Here is a 24,106-nt window from a genome sequence, read left to right on the forward strand (position 1 = left end):
TATTGTACAGTACTATACTACATTACTGAACTATACTGTACAGTACTATACTACATTACTGAACTATATGGTACAGTACTATACTACATTACTGAACTATATTGTACAGTACTATACTACATTACTGAACTATACTGTACAGTACTATACTACATTACTGCACTATATTGTACAGTACTATACTACATTACTGAACTATACTGTACAGTACTATACTACATTACTGAACTATATGGTACAGTACTATACTACATTACTGAACTATACTGTACAGTACTATACTACATTACTGAACTATATGGTACAGTACTATACTACATTACTGAACTATATTGTACAGTACTATACTACATTACTGAACTATACTGTACAGTACTATACTACATTACTGCACTATATTGTACAGTACTATACTACATTACTGAACTATACTGTACAGTACTATACTACATTACTGAACTATATGGTACAGTACTATACTACATTACTGAACTATACTGTACAGTACTATACTACATTACTGCACTATATTGTACAGTACTATACTACATTACTGAACTATACTGTACAGTAATATACTACATTACTGAACTATATGGTACAGTACTATACTACATTACTGCACTATATTGTACAGTACTATACTACATTACTGAACTATACTGTACAGTACTATACTACATTACTGAACTATATGGTACAGTACTATACTACATTACTGAACTATATTGTACAGTACTATACTACATTACTGAACTATATTGTACAGTACTATACTACATTACTGCACTATATTGTACAGTACTATACTACATTACTGAACTATACTGTACAGTACTATACTACATTACTGAACTATACTGTACAGTACTATACTACATTACTGCACTATATTGTACAGTACTATAGTACATTACTGAACTATACTGTACAGTACTATACTACATTACTGAACTATATGGTACAGTAATAAATATGCCATGTAGCAGATGCTTTTATCCAAAATGACTTAAAAGTCATCCATCCATATATGTTTCCAGCGGCAATTGAACCCACGATCCAGGTGTTGCAAGCCCCATGCTCAACCAATGGAGCCACAGAGGACCGTCTACAGTATTACCTTGTCCCTGTCCTCTCCAGGGGGGCCACAGAGGACTGTCTACAGTATTACCTTGCCCCTGTCCTCTCTAGGGGGGCCACAGAGGACCGTCTACAGTATTACCTTGTCTCCGTCCTCTCCAGGGGGGCCACAGAGGACGTCTACAGTATTACCTTGTCTCTGTCCTCTCCAGCGGGGCCACAGAGGATCGTCTACAGTATTACCTTGTCTCCGTCCTCTCCAGGGGGGCCACAGAGGACCGTCTACAGTATTACCTTGTCTCTGTCCTCTCTAGGGGGGCCACAGAGGACCGTCTACAGTATTACCTTGTCTCCCTCCTCTCCAGCGGGGCCACAGAGGATCGTCTACAGTATTACCTTGTCTCCGTCCTCTCCAGGGGGGCCACAGAGGACCGTCTACAGTATTACCTTGTCCCTGTCCTCTCTAGGGGCCACAGAGGATCGTCTACAGTATTACCTTGTCCCTGTCTTCTCTAGGGGGGCCACAGAGGACCGTGTACAGTATTACCTTGTCCCTGTCCTCTCTAGGGGGGCCACAGAGGACCGTCTACAGTATTACCTTGTCTCCGTCCTCTCCAGGGGGGCCTTGGGGGCCTGCAGGGCCAGGAAGACCAACAGGACCTTGGATACCGTCACGACCAGCCGGTCCCACGGGGCCTTTCTCTCCCTGTGGGGAGGACGAGTCAACATGTGGCCATAATAAACAACATCTCTTATCCTTCATCCTCTGATAGTAACACCACCAGATACAGTAAAAGACTTTGCGATATTAAAAGGTAGATATTGAAGTTATATGTCCAGGTGTGTGTGTGTGTGTGTGTACTCACCGGGCCTCCCTTCTCTCCGGCTGGTCCAGGACCTCCTTGAGGTCCGGTGCGTCCTGAAAGACCGATGGCACCTCCGGGACCGGCAGCACCTCTCTCTCCTGGAGAACCCTACCAAGCCAACAAAGACATCACAAGATCAACAGGAGGTTATCTTCACCTTCATCACCATCATCATCATCAACAGGAGCCGATCTTCTAGCACCTTTGAGTGTCTTTCGGGTTTTATTCCAATACACAAGCATACTATTTAGACTGAAGGTAATGTATCGGGCATTATAAGTGGTTTGTTAGTGTAACGGACATCAACTTGCTTTGCGTTTAGTGCTTCCTCCTGATTCGGCTCACACCGACGCTCGAACCCAGGACCTCTGCTCTGCTAGCACACGTGACCGCCCTCGCGAAGCGTCTTACCAGTCAAGTTAAACAGAAATCCGCCAGAGCAAGTGTCGACACTTCAATCTGAGGAGTAAGTTTCACGCATTCCCATGTGCAGTAGTTTGGGATATTGGAACGAAGGCAAAGACTCAAAGTAGGATTATATTCCAAACTAAGACTGGAACTAATGACATCAAGCGGAGACACTCTTTCGGCACCTCAGGTGTGAGTCAGTGTTTCCATTCAAAATGTCAGACAAAAACCCCTCCATTAATACAGGATTCTTTCAAGCTTCACCCTATTGACATTCCTCTACCAGGGACTGTGAGTGTGTTTCTTCTGTATTTGATGGGGTCACACACGGTCCAGTCCAATTCTCTTCCAGCCCTAAAAGCACCAACGGGGGTAGAAAATATACTCATTTCGAACCCCTTTATTTATCCTTCTGAAATGGTAGGTCTTCGTTAAGATACTAGTAAACCCCCCCAAAAAATCTTTAACATTTGACCAGGATTTCTGTGTTAATATGGAGGAATGAAAAATAATTCATATTTTGTATACTAGTGGAGCGCAGGCGGCTAAGCTGAAAATGTCAACTCAATAGTCCACTTTGTGACAAAAGCACCAAATTTGGCACAGAGGTTGATTTGTCAGAGCGGTTGATTTGGGCAGAGAGGTATATACCCTGAAAAGATGTGAAGACACCCCCAGATTTGGCTCCTAGGAGGTGAGGCAACCACTACGACTCAAAAATAACAACAACAAAAAAACGTAAATACATATCTAGCTTGCAGTCAATGTCTCTAAACAAATAGTAGAGTCTCATATTTCAGATGCTGAGTTAATAGTCAAAGTTACAGCTAACAGTCTGAAGGCACCAGCGACCATATCGCCCATATCGGTAGCCATACTTGTATGTCAGATTAGCTGAAAATCACCAATTTCTCAGCCTCTGAGTATCACAGAAACACTTTGAATTAATTACAAACAAATGTTCATAACAAGTAGCTACAAAAAATGTATTGCATGGTAGAACTGCATAAGTGCTGCTCTCCCCTTCCTGGAGGACCGAGTTTTGAAATCAGTGGAATTAGAGTCTGATGGCTAAAGAGATGGAGGAAACACCTGTCTCCGGATTACATCTTCAAACTAAAGGGCAACCGTGGCATCTGTGACAGGGAGACGTGTCCATACATTAATTATGTATTCGGGTAAGATAGTCTAGCGTTACGTGTATGATCTTATTATGCCATTTGCATTGCTAGTTATAGCCGAATGTTAGCTAGCTAGCTAACATTGAACCTGGTTGGTTAGCTATCTGCAGATTTATGCAGGGTAGTAATGTCATGAGTTGGGACTATGGTTCGTTGTTTAGCTAGCTAGCTAGCTACATGTCTTAACAAAAGACTCCACTATGGAAGTATCTATTTCAATATAATGTTCATGATGTCACTGCAACAACTATTGATAGACGTAGCTGGTAAATTCGCTCTGGCTATCTACTCCGATTTCAGACCACGGGTAAGACAGTCTAACTAGTTACATTTTCAGATATTACACATTTCTAATTTTGACATCAAGTCTTTTCAGTTCATGTTAAATTGTACCGATAGCTAGCTAGCTAACGTTAGCTGGCTGGCTCGCTAGCTAATGTTACGTGTGTGATCTTATTATTCGTATCTCAGAGCCATTTGCTTGGCTAGCTATAGCCTAATGTTAGCTAGCTAACATTGAACCTGGTTGGTTAGCTACCTGCAGATTCATGCAGGGTAGTAACGTCAGGATGAGTTGGGATTATGGGTCTTTGTTTCGCTAGCTAGTTAAACTATGCAAGTACCCATTCCGGGATTGTGGAGGCCATTTCCCCCGGCCTCCACAATCACTCGACCTCAACCAAAGTGAGATGGTTTGGGATGAGTTGGACCGCAGAGTGAAGGAAAAGCAGCCAACGAGTGCTCAGCATATGTGGGAACTCCTTCAAGACTGTTGGAAAAGCATTCCTCATGAAGCTGGTTGAGAGAATGTCAAGAGTGTGCAAAGCTGTCATCAAGGAAAAGGCTGGCTACTTTGATGAATCTCAAATATAAAATATATTTTGATTGGTTTAACACTTTTTTGGTTACTATGTTTTTTCATAGTTTACAATGTAGAAAATAGTAAAAATAAAGAAAAACCCTGGAATGAGTACAGGTGTGTCCAAACTTCTGACTGGTACTGTAGATATGTATAGTGTAAATGATGTGTCTATAGATATGTATAGTCTAATTGATGTGTCTGTAGATATTTATTGTGTAATTGTTTATTGACGTGTTGATGCAGGGCTCATCTGTGAAAGAGACTGTGGTCTCGGCATGAATCTTAAATAAAGACTGAATAAAATAAGGAAATAGTTTGTGAGTATGGGTGATTGTTAACGTGAACAACCATCAAATTGGTAGTAGTATTTTGAAAGGTAATGTAAAAAAACGTTGGTGCAGATGAATGTTATGAACGTATTGTTCTATTCATTGTTATCGCATCAATTCAGGCAATTTATCAATATGGATTTAATGCATACACGCAGGCATGCAGTTACTACCACAGACACACAACCGCAGACACACAACCACAGACACACAACCGCAGACACACAACCGCAGACACACAAACACAGACACACAAACACAGACACACAACCGCAGACACACAACCACAGACACACAACCACAGACACACAACCACAAACACACAACTGCAGACACACAACCGCAGACACACAACCGCAGACACACAACCGCAGACACACAACCGCAGACACACAACCGCAGACACACAACCGCAGACACACAACCGCAGACACACAAACACACAACCGCAGACACACAAACACACAAACACACAACCACAGACACACAACCGCAGACACACAACCGCAGACACACAACCGCAGACACACAACCGCAGACACACAACCGCAGACACACAACCACAGACACACAACAGCAGACACACAAACACACAAACACACAACCGCAGACACACAACCGCAGACACACAACCGCAGACACACAACCGCAGACACACAACCGCAGACACACAACCACAGACACACAACCGCAGACACACAAACACACAAACACACAACCGCAGACACACAAACACACAAACACACAACCACAGACACACAACCGCAGACACACAACCGCAGACACACAACCGCAGACACACAACCGCAGACACACAACCACAGACACACAACCGCAGACACACAAACACACAAACACACAACCACAGACACACAACCGCAGACACACAACCGCAGACACACAACCGCAGACACACAACCGCAGACACACAACCGCAGACACACAAACACACAAACACACAGCCGCAGACACACAAACACACAAACACACAACCACAGACACACAACCGCAGACACACAACCGCAGACACACAACCGCAGACACACAACCGCAGACACACAACCACAGACACACAACCGCAGACACACAAACACACAAACACACAACCGCAGACACACAACCGCAGACACACAACCGCAGACACACAACCACAGACACACAACCGCAGACACACAACCACAGACACACAAACACACAAACAAACACACGCACTCGAACACCCACGCCATGTTCTGTTCTGACTAAACGACTAAACGCTAAACACTTCTCCCTGCAGCTGAACGCCAACTCATCCGCTGCCGAGAAATCCATAGAGTGAAAAATCTAATTGCTACGTGTGCGTGAGCGTGAGTGTGTGTGTATGAGTGTGTGAGTGAGTGTGTGTGTGCGTGAGTGTTTGTGTGAGTGTGTAGGAACTTTACTGAGTCATACAATTAGCTTTGAAGGTGAATTTCTCTGACATTGTTGTGATAAACAAAAATGTATTTTCAGGACTTCCAGCCGTCGCTCAGCACTCAGTGTTTCTTATTCAATAGAATCTCCGCACATTCAGAACCCTCAGAATCAGAATTGTTTCCTTTGTTCAGAAGCGTGTTCTGCATGCCATCCATTCTCACATTGGAACACTAGAACATGACAATGCTTCAAACTGAACACTCATTTGTTCTAAGAACCCTCTTAGTTCCATTATGCATGCCATGCATATCCTCTCCTCTCACCTCCTTCCCTCCTCTCCTCTCCTCTCCTCTCCTCTCCTCTCCTCTCCTCTCCTCTCCTCTCCTCTCCTCTCCTCTCCTCTCCTCTCCTCTCCTCTCCTCTCCTCTCCCCCTCTTCCTCCAAAGCTGCCTGTCTGTCATTCAAACCCGTAAGAGATTATATTCTCACCTTCCAGGTAGTCACTCCAGACAGCCACTTCAGACAGTCACTCCACTCCAGACAGCCACTCCACTCCAGGCAGCCACTCCACTCCAGACAGCCACTCCACTCCAGACAGCAACTCCACTCCAGACAGCCACTCCACTCCAGGCAGCCACTCCACTCCAGACAGCCACTCCACTCCAGGCAGCCACTCCACTCCAGGCAGCCACTCCACTCCAGACTGCCACTCCACTCCAGACAGTCACTCCACTCCAGACAGCCACTCCACTCCAGACAGCCACTCCAGACAGCCACTCCACTCCAGACAGCCACTCCACTCCAGGCAGCCACTCCACTCCAGGCAGCCACTCCACTCCAGACAGCCAATCCACTCCAGACTGCCACTCCACTCCAGACTGCCACTCCACTCCAGACAGCCACTCCACTCCAGACAGACACTCCACACCAGACAGCCACTCCACTCCAGGCAGCCACTCCACTCCAGACAGCCACTCCACTCCACTTCAGACAGCCACTCCACTCCACTTCAGACAGCCACTCTACTCCAGACAGCCACTTCAGACAGTCACTCCACTCCAGGCAGCCACTCCACTCCAGACAGCCACTCCACTCCAGAAAGCCACTCCACTCCAGACAGACACTCCACTCCAGGCAGCCACTCCACTCCAGGCAGCCACTCCACTCCAGACAGCCACTCCACTCCAGACAGCCACTCCACTCCAGACAGCCACTCCACTCCAGACAGCCACTCCACTCCAGACAGCCACTCCAGACAGCCACTCCACTCCAGACAGCCACTCCACTCCAGACTGCCACTCCACTCCAGACAGTCACTCCACTCGAGGCAGCCTCTCCACTCCAGGCAGCCACTCCAGACAGCCACTCCACTCCAGACAGCCACTCCACTCCAGACATCCACTCCAGACAGCCACTACACTCCAGGCAGCCACTCCACTCCAGACAGCCACTCCACTCCAGACAGCCACTCCACTCCAGACAGCCACTCCACTCCAGACAGACACTCCACTCCAGGCAGCCACTCCACTCCAGGCAGCCACTCCACTCCAGGCAGCCACTCCACTCCAGACAGCCACTCCAGACAGCCACTCCAGACAGCCACTCCACTCCAGACAGCCACTCCAGACAGCCACTCCACTCCAGACAGCCACTCCACTCCAGGCAGCCACTCCACTCCAGACAGCCACTCCACTCCAGACAGCCACTCCACTCCAGACATCCACTCCACTCCAGACAGCCACTCCAGACAGCCACTCCACTCCAGACAGCCACTCCACTCCAGACTGCCACTCCACTCCAGACAGTCACTCCACTCCAGGCAGCCTCTCCACTCCAGGCAGCCACTCCAGACAGCCACTCCACTCCAGACAGCCACTCCACTCCAGACATCCACTCCAGACAGCCACTACACTCCAGGCAGCCACTCCACTCCAGACAGCCACTCCACTCCAGACAGCCACTCCACTCCAGACAGACACTCCACTCCAGGCAGCCACTCCACTCCAGGCAGCCACTCCACTCCAGGCAGCCACTCCACTCCAGACAGCCACTCCAGACAGCCACTCCAGACAGCCACTCCACTCCAGACAGCCACTCCAGACAGCCACTCCACTCCAGACAGCCACTCCACTCCAGGCAGCCACTCCACTCCAGACAGCCACTCCAGACAGCCACTCCACTCCAGACAGCCACTCCACTCCAGACAGCCACTCCAGACAGCCACTCCACTCTAGACAGTCACTCCACTCCAGACAGCCACTCCAGACAGCCACTCCACTCCAGACAGCCACTCCACTCCAGACAGCCACTCCAGACAGCCACTCCAGACAGCCACTCCAGACATCCACTCCAGACAGCCACTCCAGACAGCCACTCCAGACAGAAACCAGCCCCCAGTTTCTAGCTGACGGTCATAAACTACCTGCCCTGCCTACCAGCCTACCAGGCTATAATCAGACCTCATTATGGACCAACCACCTGCCCTGCCTACCAGCCTACCAGGCTATAATCAGACCTCATTATGGACCAACCACCTGCCCTGCCTACCAGCCTACCAGGCTATAATCAGACCTCATTATGGACCAACCACCTGCCCTGTCTACCAGCCTACCAGGCTATAATCAGACCTCATTATGGACCAACCACCTGCCCTGCCTACCAGCCTACCAGGCTATAATCAGACCTCATTATGGACCAACCACCTGCCCTGCCTACCAGCCTACCAGACTATAATCAGACCTCATTATGGACCAACCACCTGCCCTGCCTACCAGCCTACCAGGCTATAATCGGACCTCATTATGGACCAACCACCTGCCCTGCCTACCAGCCTACCAGGCTATAATCAGACCTCATTATGGACCAACCACCTGCCCTGCCTACCAGCCTACCAGGCTATAATCAGACCTCATTATGGACCAACCACCTGCCCTGCCTACCAGCCTACCAGGCTATAATCAGACCTCATTATGGACCAACCACCTGCCCTGCCTACCAGCCTACCAGGCTATAATCAGACCTCATTATGGACCAACCACCTGCTTAACCTCTTCAATTCTACTCTGGAGCCTCTAAAAGTGTTGCTCCGAGTCTCTATGGGGCGTGAAGCGATGGCGTAACCATGGTAACGTCATACTTACGTTGGGACCTTGGGCACCCTGTGGTCCTTCGCCTCCCTTCAAACCAGCTGGACCCTGGAAGGAGAGAACGAGAGAGGAGGGGAGGGTTAGACTTTTAACCATGTGTGTCTGGAAGACAGAAAGAAAAGGTGTTGCTGGGCATATGCATACATGAGTATGTATCTGTGTCTGTCTGTCTGTCTGTCTGTCTGTCTGTCTGTCTGTCTGTCTGTCTGTCTGTCTGTCTGTCTGTCTGTCTGTCTGTCTGTCTGTCTGTCTGTCTGTCTGTCTGTCTGTCTGTCTGTCTGTCTGTCTGTCTGTCTGCGTGCGTGCGTGCGTGCGTGCGTGCGTGCGTGCGTGCGTGCGTGTCTGTATGTGTGTCTGTGTGTGTGTGTGTGTGTGTGTGTGTGTGTGTATTAATCTTGATTCTGCCACGGTGTGTTATAATCCTGGAAGAACCCTCTCAACTGGGCACCAAAATTGTAAAAAACCAAAAAAAGCATTTGCTCAGTGTTTTTGCTGAGTAAAATGTACGAGTCTGATGTTAATGATAATGCAGAGGATTTTCCTGAGGTTGTTGTTGACGCATATCCCACAGTAGTTATTTGTCTCCACTCTTGTGGATTGGGAGGGGGGTGGGGAGGGGGGTGGGGGGGATCAGTCATTGGTTCCAAATATTGGGGAAGATGCCAGAGCCAAGGATGATGTTAAAGAGTTTAAGTATAGCCAATTGGAATTTATGGTCTGTATATATTATCATTTCATTGAGGATACCATCAACACCACAGGCCTTTTTGATTCTAAGATTTGTATTTGATCATGTATATGTTTTTGCTGTTTGTTCTTTGTTATAGAGCCAAATAGATTGGAGAAGGGGTTTATCCATACATCTCCGTTTTGAATAGATAACTCTTTGTGTTGTTGTTCGTTTAGTGTTTGCCAATTTTCCCAGAAGTGGTTAGATTCTATGGATTCTTCAATTACATGGAGCTGATTTCTGACGTGCTGTTCCTTCTTTCTCCGTAGTGTATTTCTGTATTGTTTTAGTGATTCACCATAGTGAAGGCGTAGGCTCAGGTTTTCTGGGTCTCTATGTTTTTGGTTGGATAGGTGTGTGTGTGTTTTGTGTGTTTGTGTGTGTGTTGTGTGTGATAGCTGTTTGGAGCTGGGTGTATCTGTAGGGTGGGAGCTCTGTCTTACGTTAGCCCCAGGAAGACCTCTCTGCCCTGGGAAGCCCCTGAGTCCGGCCGGGCCAACCTTTCCAGATGTACCCATAGGACCTGGGTCACCCTGGAGGAGAGATGGGAGAAACAGGTGAGACAGAATGCAAGGTCATATCATGAAATACGTAGTCTGTCAATTGCTGTAGGTGCAGTATTGTCCGTATGTATTATACTGTATCTGTATTGTTTGTATGTATTATACTGTATCTGTATTGTCTGTATGTATTATACTGTATCTGTATTGTCTGTATGTATTATACTGTATCTGTATTGTCTGTATGTATTATACTGTATCTGTATTGTCTGTATGTATTATACTGTATCTGTATTATCTGTATGTATTATACTGTATCTGTATGTATTATACTGTATCTACATTGGTTTTAGTAATAACAGACACTTGATCTTGACAAGCAACATGGAATGAAATGTCTGAATACATCTGTCAAGTGTCTCTGGATCAGAGAGTCTGCTAAACGACTCACTACTGTAGTGGTTCTGGATCAGAGAGTCTGTTAAATGACTCACTACTGTAGTGTCTCTGGATCAGAGAGTCTGCTAAACGACTCACTACTGTAGTGGTTCTGGATCAGAGAGTCTGTTAAATGACTCACTACTGTAGTGGTTCTGGATCAGAGAGTCTGCTAAACAACTCACTACTGTAGTGGTTCTGGATCAGAGAGTCTGTTAAATGACTCACTACTGTAGTGACTCTGGATAAGAGAGTCTGTTAAATGACTCACTACTGTAGTGGCTCTGGATCAGAGAGTCTGCCAAATGACTCACTACTGTAGTGGTTCTGGATCAGAGAGTCTGCTAAATGACTCACTACTGTAGTGGTTCTGGATCAGAGAGTCTGTTAAATGACTCACTACTGTAGTGGCTCTGGATCAGAGAGTCTGCCAAATGACTCACTACTGTAGTGGTTCTGGATCAGAGAGTCTGCTAAATGACTCACTACTGTAGTGGCTCTGGATCAGAGAGTCTGCCAAATGACTCACTACTGTAGTGGTTCTGGATCAGAGAGTCTGTTAAATGACTCACTACTGTAGTGGCTCTGGATCAGAGAGTCTGCCAAATGACTCACTACTGTAGTGGTTCTGGATCAGAGAGTCTGCTAAATGACTCACTACTGTAGTGGCTCTGGATCAGAGAGTCTGCCAAATGACTCACTACTGTAGTGGTTCTGGATCAGAGAGTCTGTTAAATGACTCACTACTGTAGTGGCTCTGGATCAGAGAGTCTGCCAAATGACTCACTACTGTAGTGGTTCTGGATCAGAGAGTCTGTTAAATGACTCACTACTGTAGTGGCTCCGGATAAGAGTCTGCTAAATGACTCACTACTGTAGTGGTTCTGGATCAGAGAGTCTGTTAAATGACTCACTACTGTAGTGGCTCTGGATAAGAGAGTCTGTTAAATGACTCACTACTGTAGTGGCTCTGGATAAGAGAGTATGTTAAATGACTCACTACTGTAGTGGCTCCGGATAAGAGAGTCTGCCAAATGACTCACTACTGTAGTGGTTCTGGATAAGAGAGTCTGTTAAATGACTTGCTACTGTAGTGGCTCTGGATAAGAGAGTCTGTTAAATGACTCACTACTGTAGTGGCTCCGGATAAGAGAGTATGTTAAATGACTCAAATGGAAATGAAATTCAAGTACAGAATAATAGACCAGTGACTGTTAATTGGAATGGCACCACTTTTCTACCTCTCTCACTTCACCAAACCACTCCAGTCTCTCTGTTATATTCCTGGGCCAAGATAATCCTGAGCCAAGATAATCAAGTTAAGAGGACGTCAATTTACTGTTCCTTTCTTTGTTTGTTCTCAGCTTAAATCATAGAGGTTAGGTTTACTGTACTGAGTGCTGCAGGAGTCATGCAATCTTCATTACTCTCTCTCTCTCTCTGTCTCTGTCTCTGTCTCTGTCTGTGTCTCTCTCTCTCTCTCTCTCTCTCTCTCTCTCTCTCTCTCTCTCTCTCTCTCTCTCTCTCTCTCTCTCTCTCTCTCTCTCTCTCTGTCTCTCTCTCTGTCTCTCTCTCTGTCTCTCGCTCTCTCTCCCTTCTCTCTCTCTCTCTCTCTCTCTCTCTCTCTCTTCTCTCTCTCTTCTTTTCTCTTCTCTTCTCTCTCTCATCCTAAGAGTCTGTGCCACCTACTCCATATTCACACTTTGAATGTCAATCTAATAATTATCGTCTTCAAGTACATTTTAGAAGCCATATGAAAAATGTGGAAATAACCTGTTGCTTTTTTCCTCTCCAAGAGATGGATTCTCATTATTTAGTCAATTGGGGGTCATCGGTCAGATACCTGTAAGTGCTATTAGGTTTCCATGACAACAGTAAAGTTTGTTGATTGTTCTTGTTCTGGCATTTCAATAGACAGACAAAACCCATTTACTACGAATGGTATGTTCTTGCCCTGGTCTTGTGCTTTGGCCGGGTGAGACCATTGTCGAGTCATAGGGGAGTTTGTTACCTTTCCTCCTTCTTTCCCAGCAGATCCAGGTAAACCTTGCTCTCCGGGGGGTCCAGGGGAACCAGGGTGTCCTCTCTCTCCGATGCCGCCGGTCTCTCCCGTTGGTCCCTGTCAGACAGACAAAACACCAGCCGTTTGATCAAACCCGCAGGGATTGTTGAAAGACGGGACAATCTCGAAGTAATGTAACGGAATCGTAAAATTCAACTGACTGGATTTATGTCAGACACCATAAAATGCATTTCATTTTTACAATCATTGTCCAACAAGTGTTTAAAGGCCTTGATAGTTTAATTCTAACATTAGATTATTCAAATATGTCATATAAATCTCCAAACTTATTTTTCTTTTGATTTATAGTGTTATTATTAAATGTTCCAAGGCTAATGTTGCTTAGGTTTAACACAGCAAACATTTCAATAGTTTAAGCATATATTGCAGAACAATGATTCAAATATAGATATATATTTTTAAAATAATTTACCAGATGCTTTTATTCAAAGAAACTTATAGTCATGCGTGCATATCATTTTGTACGTGTGGGTGGTCCCAGGAATCGAACCCACTCTCTTTGTATTGCAAGAAACATGCTCTACAGAAGACCCTCGTTTCATGTTTATGTTTATTAGCGGCCATGTTTGAACCTTACCTGGGGTCCGACAACACCTCCAGGCCCAGGTGGGCCAGTCTTTCCCTGGAAACCTGTCTCTCCTCTCTGCCCCGGGTGACCAGGCAGTCCGTCTTTACCCGGGGGGCCCTGAGGGAGATGAGATGGACAGGGTTCAGCTAGTAGGGACCACGTGGTTGAAGTAGAACGATAACTATGTACTATTGTACTTTGTACCATTAACAATTTTAAAGTAGAGGGGAGGGTACTAATGTTAAGATACTTAGGTCTTGGGAAGGGTACTTACATTAGGGCCCTTAGGTCCTGGGAAGGGTACTTACATTAGGGCCCTTAGGTCCTGGGAAGGGTACTTACATTAGGGCCCTTAGGTCCTGGGAAGCCGGCTGGCCCCTGGGGTCCTTGAGGTCCCTGAGATAAAAGAAGAAGATGATGAACTTTAGAAAACCATAACCCTGATCACACGTGACCCCCCCCCCTCCCCATTGGGCTCTTTCACAAACAAATCAAAAACATCTCAGTGATTTGTATCTCATAAGGGAAGTTGGTCAAAGACAATGCCCTTTTATTATAAGGATTGACTGGAAATAAACACAGACTAGAACTCACTCTCTCTCCTGGTCCACCTGGAGGCCCGTCATTACCTGATGTTCCCTGAGGAGACAGCAGATAGAGAGACACAGTCAGATACAGAGATACCTACAGAGACAGTCAGGTAAAATAGCAGTACTGGGCTAGGTTCTAAAATACAATTTAAATTGGGCCTCGGACTATGAGAAGGACAGTCTGTAGAAGTGGGTTTTAAGGCCAGTTAAAAAAAAAAATGTATGATTAAAAAATGAACCTTGAGTTAGAGACGGATATAAACTGACCTTAGCACCTGGCTTTCCAGTTGGTCCCCTGGCACCTCTTCCACCACGGGGACCCTAGATTACAGGAACACAGAGAAGACCAATCATCTAGCAACTCAGAGAAAGTGTTGTGTTAGAGAGAAAATAGACTGTGGATCGACTGATCGATGAGTTATCAGGTAACTACCGTTGGGCCACGTTGTCCCCTGGGTCCGGATTTACCAGCGATACCCTGCAATACACACACAACCACACAAGAGTTTTTTTATTCATGAGACCCGAGGGTTCAAAGCACAAACATTCTAATGTCATAGTGTCATAGAAAGAAAACGGAACATTCTAATGTCATAGTGTCATAGAAAGAAAACGGAACATTCTAATGTCATAGTGTCATAGAAAGAAAACGGAACATTCTAATGTCATAGTGTCATAGAAAGAAAACGGAACATTCTAATGTCATAGTGTCATAGAAAGAAAACGGAACATTCTAATGTTATACTGTCATAGAAAGAAAACGGAACATTCTAATGTCATAGGAAGAAAACAGAACATTCTAATGTTATACTGTCATAGAAAGAAAACGAAACATTCTAATGTTATACTGTCATAGAAAGAAAATGGAACATTCTAATGTCATAGTGTCATAGTAAGAAAACGGAACATTCTAATGTCATAGAAAGAAAACGGAACATTCTAATGTCATAGTGTCATAGAAAGAAAACGGAACATTCTAATGTCATAGAAAGAAAACGGAACATTCTAATGTCATAGTGTCATAGAAAGAAAACGGAACATTCTAATGTCATAGTGTCATAAAAGGAAAACGGAACATTCTAATGTCATAGTGTCATAAAAGGAAAACGGAACATTCTAATGTCATAGTGTCATAGAAAGAAAACGGAACATTCTAATGTCATAGTGTCATAGAAAGAAAACGGAACATTCTAATGTCATAGTGTCATAGAAAGAAAACGGAACATTCTAATGTCATAGTGTCATAGAAAGAAAACGGAACATTCTAATGTCATAGTGTCATAAAAGGAAAACGGAACATTCTAATGTCATAGTGTCATAGGAAGAAAACAGAACATTCTAATGTCATAGGAAGAAAACAGAACATTCTAATGTTATACTGTCATAGAAAGAAAACGAAACATTCTAATGTTATACTGTCATAGAAAGAAAACGGAACATTCTAATGTCATAGTGTCATAAAAGGAAAACGGAACATTCTAATGTCATAGTGTCATAGAAAGAAAACGGAACATTCTAATGTCATAGGAAGAAAACAGAACATTCTAATGTTATACTGTCATAGAAAGAAAACGAAACATTCTAATGTTATACTGTCATAGAAAGAAAATGGAACATTCTAATGTCATAGTGTCATAGTAAGAAAACGGAACATTCTAATGTCATAGAAAGAAAACGGAACATTCTAATGTCATAGTGTCATAGAAAGAAAACGGAACATTCTAATGTCATAGTGTCATAGGAAGAAAACGGAACATTCTAATGTTATACTGTCATAGAAAGAAAACGGCATCGTTCTATAGTTAAATATATTGACAGAAAACCTTTGCAAACAGTAATTATAGATTCATCTATTCACACAGATAAAGTTCAGACCTCCAAGAAAGTCTTAAAGTCATTCAAACATTCTACAGCTCAGAGAAGACAAGACTCCTCCGCTGCTCCGTGGGGTTAGAGTCTGAGTCAGAGCTACACCTTTCAGAGAAATAGAGAATCAAATCAGAGCAAGCGGTAAGCAGATTCCCACATTACCCAGAGGCACTTGACAGCCTGACCTGCCTGTCAACTCTGGCGATATTGGCTCCTGAGGTGTCTAGGGTTCTGTGTCCCAAACGGCTCCCTATTCCCTATGTAGTGCACTACTATACTGTAGCACACTCAAATGTAGTGCCCTACATAGGGCATAGCGTGCTATTTGGGACGCAAACTAGGTGTCCACTCTTCACTCTTCACTGTCTGTTTGAGAGGGAAGCAGCTTGTTTCAGCAATTCTCTTTCCCTCTCTTATTTCCTCCAATGCCTCTCTCTCCTCCATCCCCCTCCTGTTCCCCATCTCACCCTCCACCCCTCCCCTTCCCTTCCCTTCCCCACCTCACCCTCCACCCTTCCCCTTCTCACCCTCCACCCTTCCCCTTCCCCACCCCTCCCCTTCCCCATCTCACCCTCCACCCCTCCACTTCCCCACCTCACCCTCCACTTCCCCACCCCTTCCCCACCCGTCAACTTCCCCACCTCATCCTCCATTTTGATAGTTCTTCTTGTCTTTACTGTCCTACTTTACTTTGACAGTAGTTATTCTTGTCTCTACTTGGAGTTTAAGGACTATAGCTTCACAAGAGTTCTTCAGACAGATTCAGAAGGTGAAGAGAGATATAGATTGTCCAGATTCAGACTGGTGTCATCGAGGGCGAAGAGAGATATAGATTGTCCAGATTCAGACTGGTGTCATCGAGGGCGAATTGTGATACTCCAGAGTGCCAGAGAAGTCTTTGAAGGGCCTCCCGAGTGTCTCAGCGTTCTAAGACACTGAGTGATGCAGCGGTCTAAGACACTGAGTGGCTCAGCGGTCTAAGACACTGGAGTCCCATAGGATGGTGCACAATTGGCCCAGCGGGGGGGCTTTACTTGGCTCATCGCGCTCTAATGACTCCTTGTGGCGGGCCGAGTGCTTGCAGGCTGACTCCGGTTGTCAGTTGAATGGTGTTTCCTCTGACACATTGGTGCGGCTTCCAGGTTTAGCCGGCGGGTGTTAAGAAGCGCGGCTTGGCAGGTCATGTTTCGGAGGACGCATGACTCGACCATTTGCCTCTCCCGAGCCCATTGGGGAGTTGCAGTGATGAGACAAGATCGTAATCATGAAATAGGGGGGTAATAATAATTGAAAAGAAGGTATTAGGTAATGTAGTGATCTAGAGAGCCTCACCCTTCCTCCTTTTTCTCCGTTGGAGCCGGGGAATCCAGGGAAGCCATTGGAGCCCTGTGAAACGGACAGAGAGATGGTTAGAGAGTTGAAGAGCTCTGTATCTCCTGTAGCCTCTGCTCTTTCTATCCAAGTCCCAAGAGAGAATTTTTGATTTGATTTATTAGGATCCTCATTTAGCCAACGCAACAGCTAGTCTTACTGGAGTCCTACAAATAACGAAAAAGACATTACAGACAAAATACTTTTGACATACATTGTAAAACATTAACATGTAGTGTGTGTGCATCTATCAGTTCCACATACATGTCAGAACATACACACAACAAGTAGGTCACATGGGGGAGAGGCGTTGTGCCGTGAGGCGTTGCTTTATTTGTGTTTTGAAACCAGGTTTGCTGTTCCCTTGAGCTATATGAGATGGCTCCTGGCTCTGTATAATACTATACGTTTCCTTGAATTTGTTTCTGGATCTGGGGACTGTGAAAAGACCCCTGGTGGCATGTCTGGTGGGGTAAGTGTGTGTGTCAGAGCTGTGTGTAAGTTGACTATGCAAACAATTTGGAATTTCCAACACAATCATGTTTCTTATAAAAAGAAGAAGTGATGCAGTCAGTCTCTCCTCAACTCTTAGCCAAGAGAGACCGGCATGCATAGTATTTATATCAGCCCTCTGTTTACGACGGGCGGTATCTGACTTGGTGGCTGTGGTATCTGACTTGATGGCTGTGGTATCTGACTTGGTGGCTGTGGTATCTGACTTGGTGGCTGTGGTATCTAGTGACAACCCAACATAAGAGAGATACGCTGGGAGGGGAAACTCTGTCTCCTGTTGGATACACATCAGACATTTAGCTGCCTACTACTGATGGCCACGCCAGTCAAATAGATGACGAAGGCTCAATGTGGCATGACAATCCCCATGTTGGATACATTATTATTAAAACAAATTTTATTTAACTCTTTGTTGTCTCAGTCAATTTATCACCAGGTAAGTTGACTGAGACAACATTCTGATTTACAGCAACGTCCGTGGGGAATAGTCACAGGGGAGAAGAGGGGGGGGGGGGGGGGGGGGGTGAGCCGAAGAAGGAATCCAGAGGAGCTTACCAATGTCGCTTCCCTTCAAGAAGCATTGACAATACAGACAAAGTAAGAAACAACGTTAGAGTTTATGTGCTTCATTGCACACAGAGCAAAGTGTCTACTTGAAATGGCAGAAGTGTTTACGTATGTGTATGCTCCCTCATACAGAATGTGTGAGTGTAGACTAAACCCATTCCGTCAGACAGCAGGAAAAACAGTGGAACGTGGAGAGAGAGAGAAAGTGAAAAGGATCTCTGTGGATTAACTGTTTTCTTTACTAGTAAACTGAATGATTAGGAGTGAAGAGGAGAGGATGAGAGGAGGAGAGGAGGAGAGGAGGAGAGGAGGAGAGGAGGAGGAAGAGGGGGAGAAGATAGGAGGAGAGGAGAAGGAGAGGAGGAGAGGAGAGGATGAGAGGAGGAGAGGAGAGGAGGAGAGGAGGAGGAAGAGGGGGAGAAGATAGGAGGATAGGAGAGGAGAGCACTGTAACATCACTGTATTATCACTGTAATACCACTGTAACATCACTGTAACATCACTGTAATATCACTGTAACATCACTGTAACATCACTGTAACATCACTGTAATATCACTGTAACATCACTGTAATATAACTGTAATATAACTGTAATATAACTGTAATATCACTGTATTATCACTGTAATATCACTGTAACATCACTGTAACATCACTGTAACATCACTGTAATATCACTGTAATATAACTGTAATATAACTGTAATATAACTGTATTATCACTGTAATACCACTGTAACATCACTGTAATATCACTGTAATATCACTGTAACATCACTGTAACATCACTGTAATATAACTTTAATATCACTGTAACATCACTGTAATATAACTGTAATATCACTGTAACATCACTGTAATATCACTGTAATATCACTGTAACACCACTGTAATATAACTGTAATATCACTGTAACATCACTGTAATATCACTGTAATATCACTGTAACACCACTGTAATATCACTGTAATACCACTGTAACATCACTGTAACATCACTGTAATATCACTGTAACATCACTGTAATATCACTGTAATATCACTGTAACATCACTGTAACATCACTGTAATATAACTGTAATATCACTGTAATATCACTGTAACATCACTGTAATATCACTGTAATATCATGTTGTGATACGTACACATACAACTGATCATAAAGGCCCAGTGCAGTCAAAAACGTGATTTTCCTGTGTTTTATATATATTTCAGTAACATATAGAGAGAGATAGGTGGTAGAGTCAGTAACACAGAGAGATATATACGAACGCACAGAGATACCACAGTCAGTTTTGTGCTGTTATCACATACCTTAGGTCCTTGTCTTCCTGGGTAGCCGGGTAATCCGGGGACACCAAGTTTACCCTAAACAACGTAAAATAGGGTTACAATAAGCAGACTGGCTTGTGAAAACTCATCAAGATAGTGACGATAGTGATACAGAGGTATTAATTAGGACCTTCTCTCCAGCAGACCCGATGGGGCCGGCCTCTCCGTTGGGGCCTGATCGACCTTTGGGGCCCTCAGGTCCGTCTTCACCTCTGGCTCCTAGGACACCGAGCTCTCCCTTGTCTCCCTTGATGCCCATGTCTCCTTTGAAACCTGGAAAACCGTCCTCTCCCTGAAACACAGAAGAAGAAAAATAATCTTCAATAACGGGCAAGATAAGTTCAAAGGGTCCTCTGAATCACTTTAAAACATAAAAAAAAAACTATTTTCAAAAAAGTATTACATCATACATAAATACCTGTATTAAATATACTGTACATCTTTTCTGCGTTGATTTCACATGAGCATCAAGGCATAAATTGCTTCCACTGTAAACTTGAATGATAGATGTGGACATCTAGTGGTGATATGATGAAAATGCAGTGACTGAATATAGAGATATACTGCCATCTGGTGGTCAGACCTCAGAATGCAGTTTGCCAGTGTTTACATAGAGGCTCTTGTCACAGGATTTCCCAAACTTGGTCTTCAGGACCCTAAGGGGGTGCACGTTTTGGTTTAGTTGTCCTAACACTACACAGCTGATTCAAACTTGATGATTAGATGACTATGTCTAGTGTTAGGGGTACCGAGAGGTGAGTTCGGGAAAACCCTGCTCTCTCATTTCACACTTCCCATCTTACCTAGGGTCTACTGTAGTCGTCACTTACTGCAACTAAGCAGTGGAGAGATATCAAGATCCTTCTACAGCATGTAATGTAAAGCGTTTGTTCGTTTCTAACTTTGTTATAAGACTTTTTTTTTGGCATTACGTTGAAAACAGCAGACCCAAAATAGAAAGGTATTTTTTTAATTTTTTTTAAAGGAAATCTTATGGTCCTGTTTCCCGCGTCTAAAAACAGCAGGGTTCATCAGCCTTTTGCTGACTCAACAGGAAACCAATGAGGCAGATGAACAAGCTGAAAAACGTCTAGAAGTTTAGAGCAGCCGGCGATAACAACGGCAATCAATCTACTTTTAGATCACATTTGCTGCTGTTACCTGTAGACGTTGGCGTTACGCTAACGCCAGTTAGCATTGGCTCGCAAAAAAAAAAAAGACCTCTAACTTCAGTCATACTGCATGCAGAGACATTAAAACGGTATCTACAAGTTCATCTGACTCTAGGTATGTAGCACAAAGACTTAAATTTCAGAATCTTGCAATATCCCTTTCATGTTTTACACCCCATTACTACTTAATGAGCTGAAGCCTTTCAAGCCAATAGGCATTTAAGGGGTTTTCCACTAGATCTGCCTGCCTGCTAAAAAAGAAAGGCCTGGGAAAATTTTTTGAATGAATTACAACTATGGTAGATAGTGGAGCTGGAGGAAACGTTTTCCTCTTACCACTGACTCAGGGTCAGGTATTAGCTCATCCCTCTAACGGTTAAGGTTATGACGTTTGGGGCCAATCTGATCCTAGATCTGTGGTTGAGAACCACGTTCTACCTCTAACACAAATATGAGGCGGACATATTGTTGTTGTTTACCTTTTCTCCGCCGCCGCCTTTCAGACCTCTGACACCCTCGGCACCCTGTAGGAGGAAAGAGAGGATGAATACGATGAGTCAAGAATATATCATTGACCAATGTGGAGATGACTACTGCTGTTGCATTGTTGTGGTGGGTGTTTATGTACTTCTTATGAATTCAATCATTCATTCATTAATTGAGGTCAAAGGGTGTGACCCTTGAAGGTCGTTACCTTGACACCTCGTGAGCCAGGGTAGCCAATAGAACCCTGAGGACCAGGATGACCCTACGTGACGTGAAAAAAAACAAGACAAAAACAGTATGGTTAGTTGGTGATCGAGATCAGGTAAGGTATGAATGGTAAGGTATTAATAGTAAGGTATGAATGGTAAGGTATGAATGGTAAGGTATGAATGGTAAGGTATTACTGGTAAGGTATTACTGGTAAGGTATGAATGGTAAGGTATGAATGGTAAGGTATGAATGGTAAGGTATTACTGGTAAGGTATTACTGGTAAGGTATGAATGGTAAGGTATGAATGGTAAGGTATTAATAGTAAGGTATGCATGGTAAGGTATGAATGGTAAGGTATGAATGGTAAGGCATGAATGGTAAGGTATTAATAGTAAGGTATGAATGGTAAGGTATGAATGGTAAGGTATGACTGGTAAGGTATTACTGGTAAGGTATGAATGGTAAGGTAGGAATAGTAAGGTATGAATGGTAAGGTATGAATGGTAAGGTATGAGTGGTAAGGTATTAATAGTAAGGTATTACTGGTAAGGTATGAATGGTAAGGTATGAATGGTAAGGTATTAACAGTAAGGTATGCATGGTAAGGTATGAATGGTAAGGTATGAATGGTAAGGCATGAATGGTAAGGTATTAATAGTAAGGTATGAATGGTAAGGTATGAATGGTAAGGTATGACTGGTAAGGTATTACTGGTAAGGTATGAATGGTAAGGTATGAATGGTAAGGTATGACTGGTAAGGTATGAATGGTAAGGTATGAATGGTAAGGTATGAATGGTAAGGTATGAATGGTAAGGTATGACTGGTAAGGTATGAATGGTAAGGTATGAATGGTAAGGTATTAATAGTAAGGTATGAATGGTAAGGTATGAATGGTAAGGTATGAATGGTAAGGTATGAATGGTAAGGTATGAATGGTAAGGTATTAATAGTAAGGTATGAATGGTAAGGTATTAATAGTAAGGCATGAATGGTAAGGTATGAATGGTAAGGTATGAATGGTAAGGTATGAATGGTAAGGTATGAATGGTAAGTTATGAATGGTAAGGTATGACTGGTAAGGTATGAATGGTAAGGTATGAATGGTAAGGTATGAATGGTAAGGTATGACTGGTAAGGTATGAATGGTAAGGTATGAACGGTAAGGCATGAACGGTAAGGTATGAATAGTAAGGTATGAATGGTAAGGTATGAATGGTAAGGTATGAATGGTAAGGTATGAATGGTAAGGTATGAGTGGTAAGGTATTAATAGTAAGGTATGAATGGTAAGGTATGAATGGTAAGGTATGAATGGTAAGGTATGAATGGTAAGGTATGAATGGTAAGGTATGAATGGTAAGGTATGAATGGTAAGGTATGAATGGTAAGGTATGAATGGTAAGGTATTAATAGTAAGGTATGAATGGTAAGGTATGAATGGTAAGGTATGAATGGTAAGGTATGAATGGTAAGGTATGAATGGTAAGGTATTAATAGTAAGGTATGAATGGTAAGGTATTAATAGTAAGGCATGAATGGTAAGGTATGAATGGTAAGGTATGAATGGTAAGGTATGAATGGTAAGGTATGAATGGTAAGTTATGAATGGTAAGGTATTACTGGTAAGGTATTAATGGTAAGGTATGAATGGTAAGGTATGAATGGTAAGGTATGAATGGTAAGGTATTAATAGTAAGGTATGAATGGTAAGGTATTAATAGTAAGGCATGAATGGTAAGGTATGAATGGTAAGGTATTAATGGTAAGGTATGAATGGTAAGGTATGAATGGTAAGGTATGAATGGTAAGGTATTAATAGTAAGGTATGAATGGTAAGGTATTAATGGTAAGGTATGAATGGTAAGGTATGAATGGTAAGGTAAGAATGGTAAGGTATGAATGGTAAGGTATTACTGGTAAGGTATACTGGTAAGGTATGAATGGTAAGGTATTAATAGTAAGGTATGAATGGTAAGGTATGAATGGTAAGGTATGAATGGTAAGGTATGAATGGTAAGGTATTACTGGTAAGGTATACTGGTAAGGTATGAATGGTAAGGTATTAATAGTAAGGTATTAATGGTAAGGTATTAATAGTAAGGTATGACTGGTAAGGTATGACTGGTAAGGTATGAATGGTAAGGTATTAATAGTAAGGTATGACTGGTAAGGTATGAATGGTAAGGTATGCATGGTAAGGTATGAATGGTAAGGTATGAATGGTAAGGTATGAATGGTAAGGCATGAATGGTAAGGTATTAATAGTAAGGTATTAATAGTAAGGTATTAATAGTAAGGTATTAATAGTAAGGTATTAATAGTAAGGTATGAATGGTAAGGTATGAATGGTAAGGTATGAATAGTAAGGTATGATTGGTAAGGTATGAATAGTAAGGTATTAATAGTAAG

The 24,106-nt window shown here is 43.6% G+C and overlaps 1 protein-coding gene across 1 annotated transcript in view; it reads right to left on the reverse strand.

Moving 5' to 3' along the window:
- The window catches only part of LOC139560287 (collagen alpha-1(XI) chain-like), a 229,228-nt gene that overhangs the window by 67,354 nt on the left and 137,768 nt on the right, over positions 1–24,106 (reverse strand). Inside the window, exons 27-41 of the mRNA XM_071376929.1 lie at positions 21,694–21,747; positions 21,479–21,523; positions 19,958–20,119; positions 19,810–19,863; positions 17,378–17,431; positions 14,610–14,654; positions 14,444–14,497; positions 14,181–14,225; positions 13,929–13,982; positions 13,596–13,703; positions 12,947–13,054; positions 10,441–10,530; positions 9,262–9,315; positions 1,947–2,054; positions 1,679–1,786 (exon numbers count right to left, since the gene is read on the reverse strand). Of these exons, the coding sequence (XP_071233030.1) occupies positions 1,679–1,786; positions 1,947–2,054; positions 9,262–9,315; positions 10,441–10,530; positions 12,947–13,054; positions 13,596–13,703; positions 13,929–13,982; positions 14,181–14,225; positions 14,444–14,497; positions 14,610–14,654; positions 17,378–17,431; positions 19,810–19,863; positions 19,958–20,119; positions 21,479–21,523; positions 21,694–21,747 (1,143 nt within the window). The remainder of the gene's footprint in view (positions 1–1,678; positions 1,787–1,946; positions 2,055–9,261; positions 9,316–10,440; positions 10,531–12,946; positions 13,055–13,595; positions 13,704–13,928; positions 13,983–14,180; positions 14,226–14,443; positions 14,498–14,609; positions 14,655–17,377; positions 17,432–19,809; positions 19,864–19,957; positions 20,120–21,478; positions 21,524–21,693; positions 21,748–24,106) is intronic.

Source organism: Salvelinus alpinus, chromosome 30 (genome assembly GCF_045679555.1).
Source record: "Salvelinus alpinus chromosome 30, SLU_Salpinus.1, whole genome shotgun sequence".
NCBI classification, from domain to species: Eukaryota; Metazoa; Chordata; class Actinopteri; order Salmoniformes; family Salmonidae; genus Salvelinus; species Salvelinus alpinus.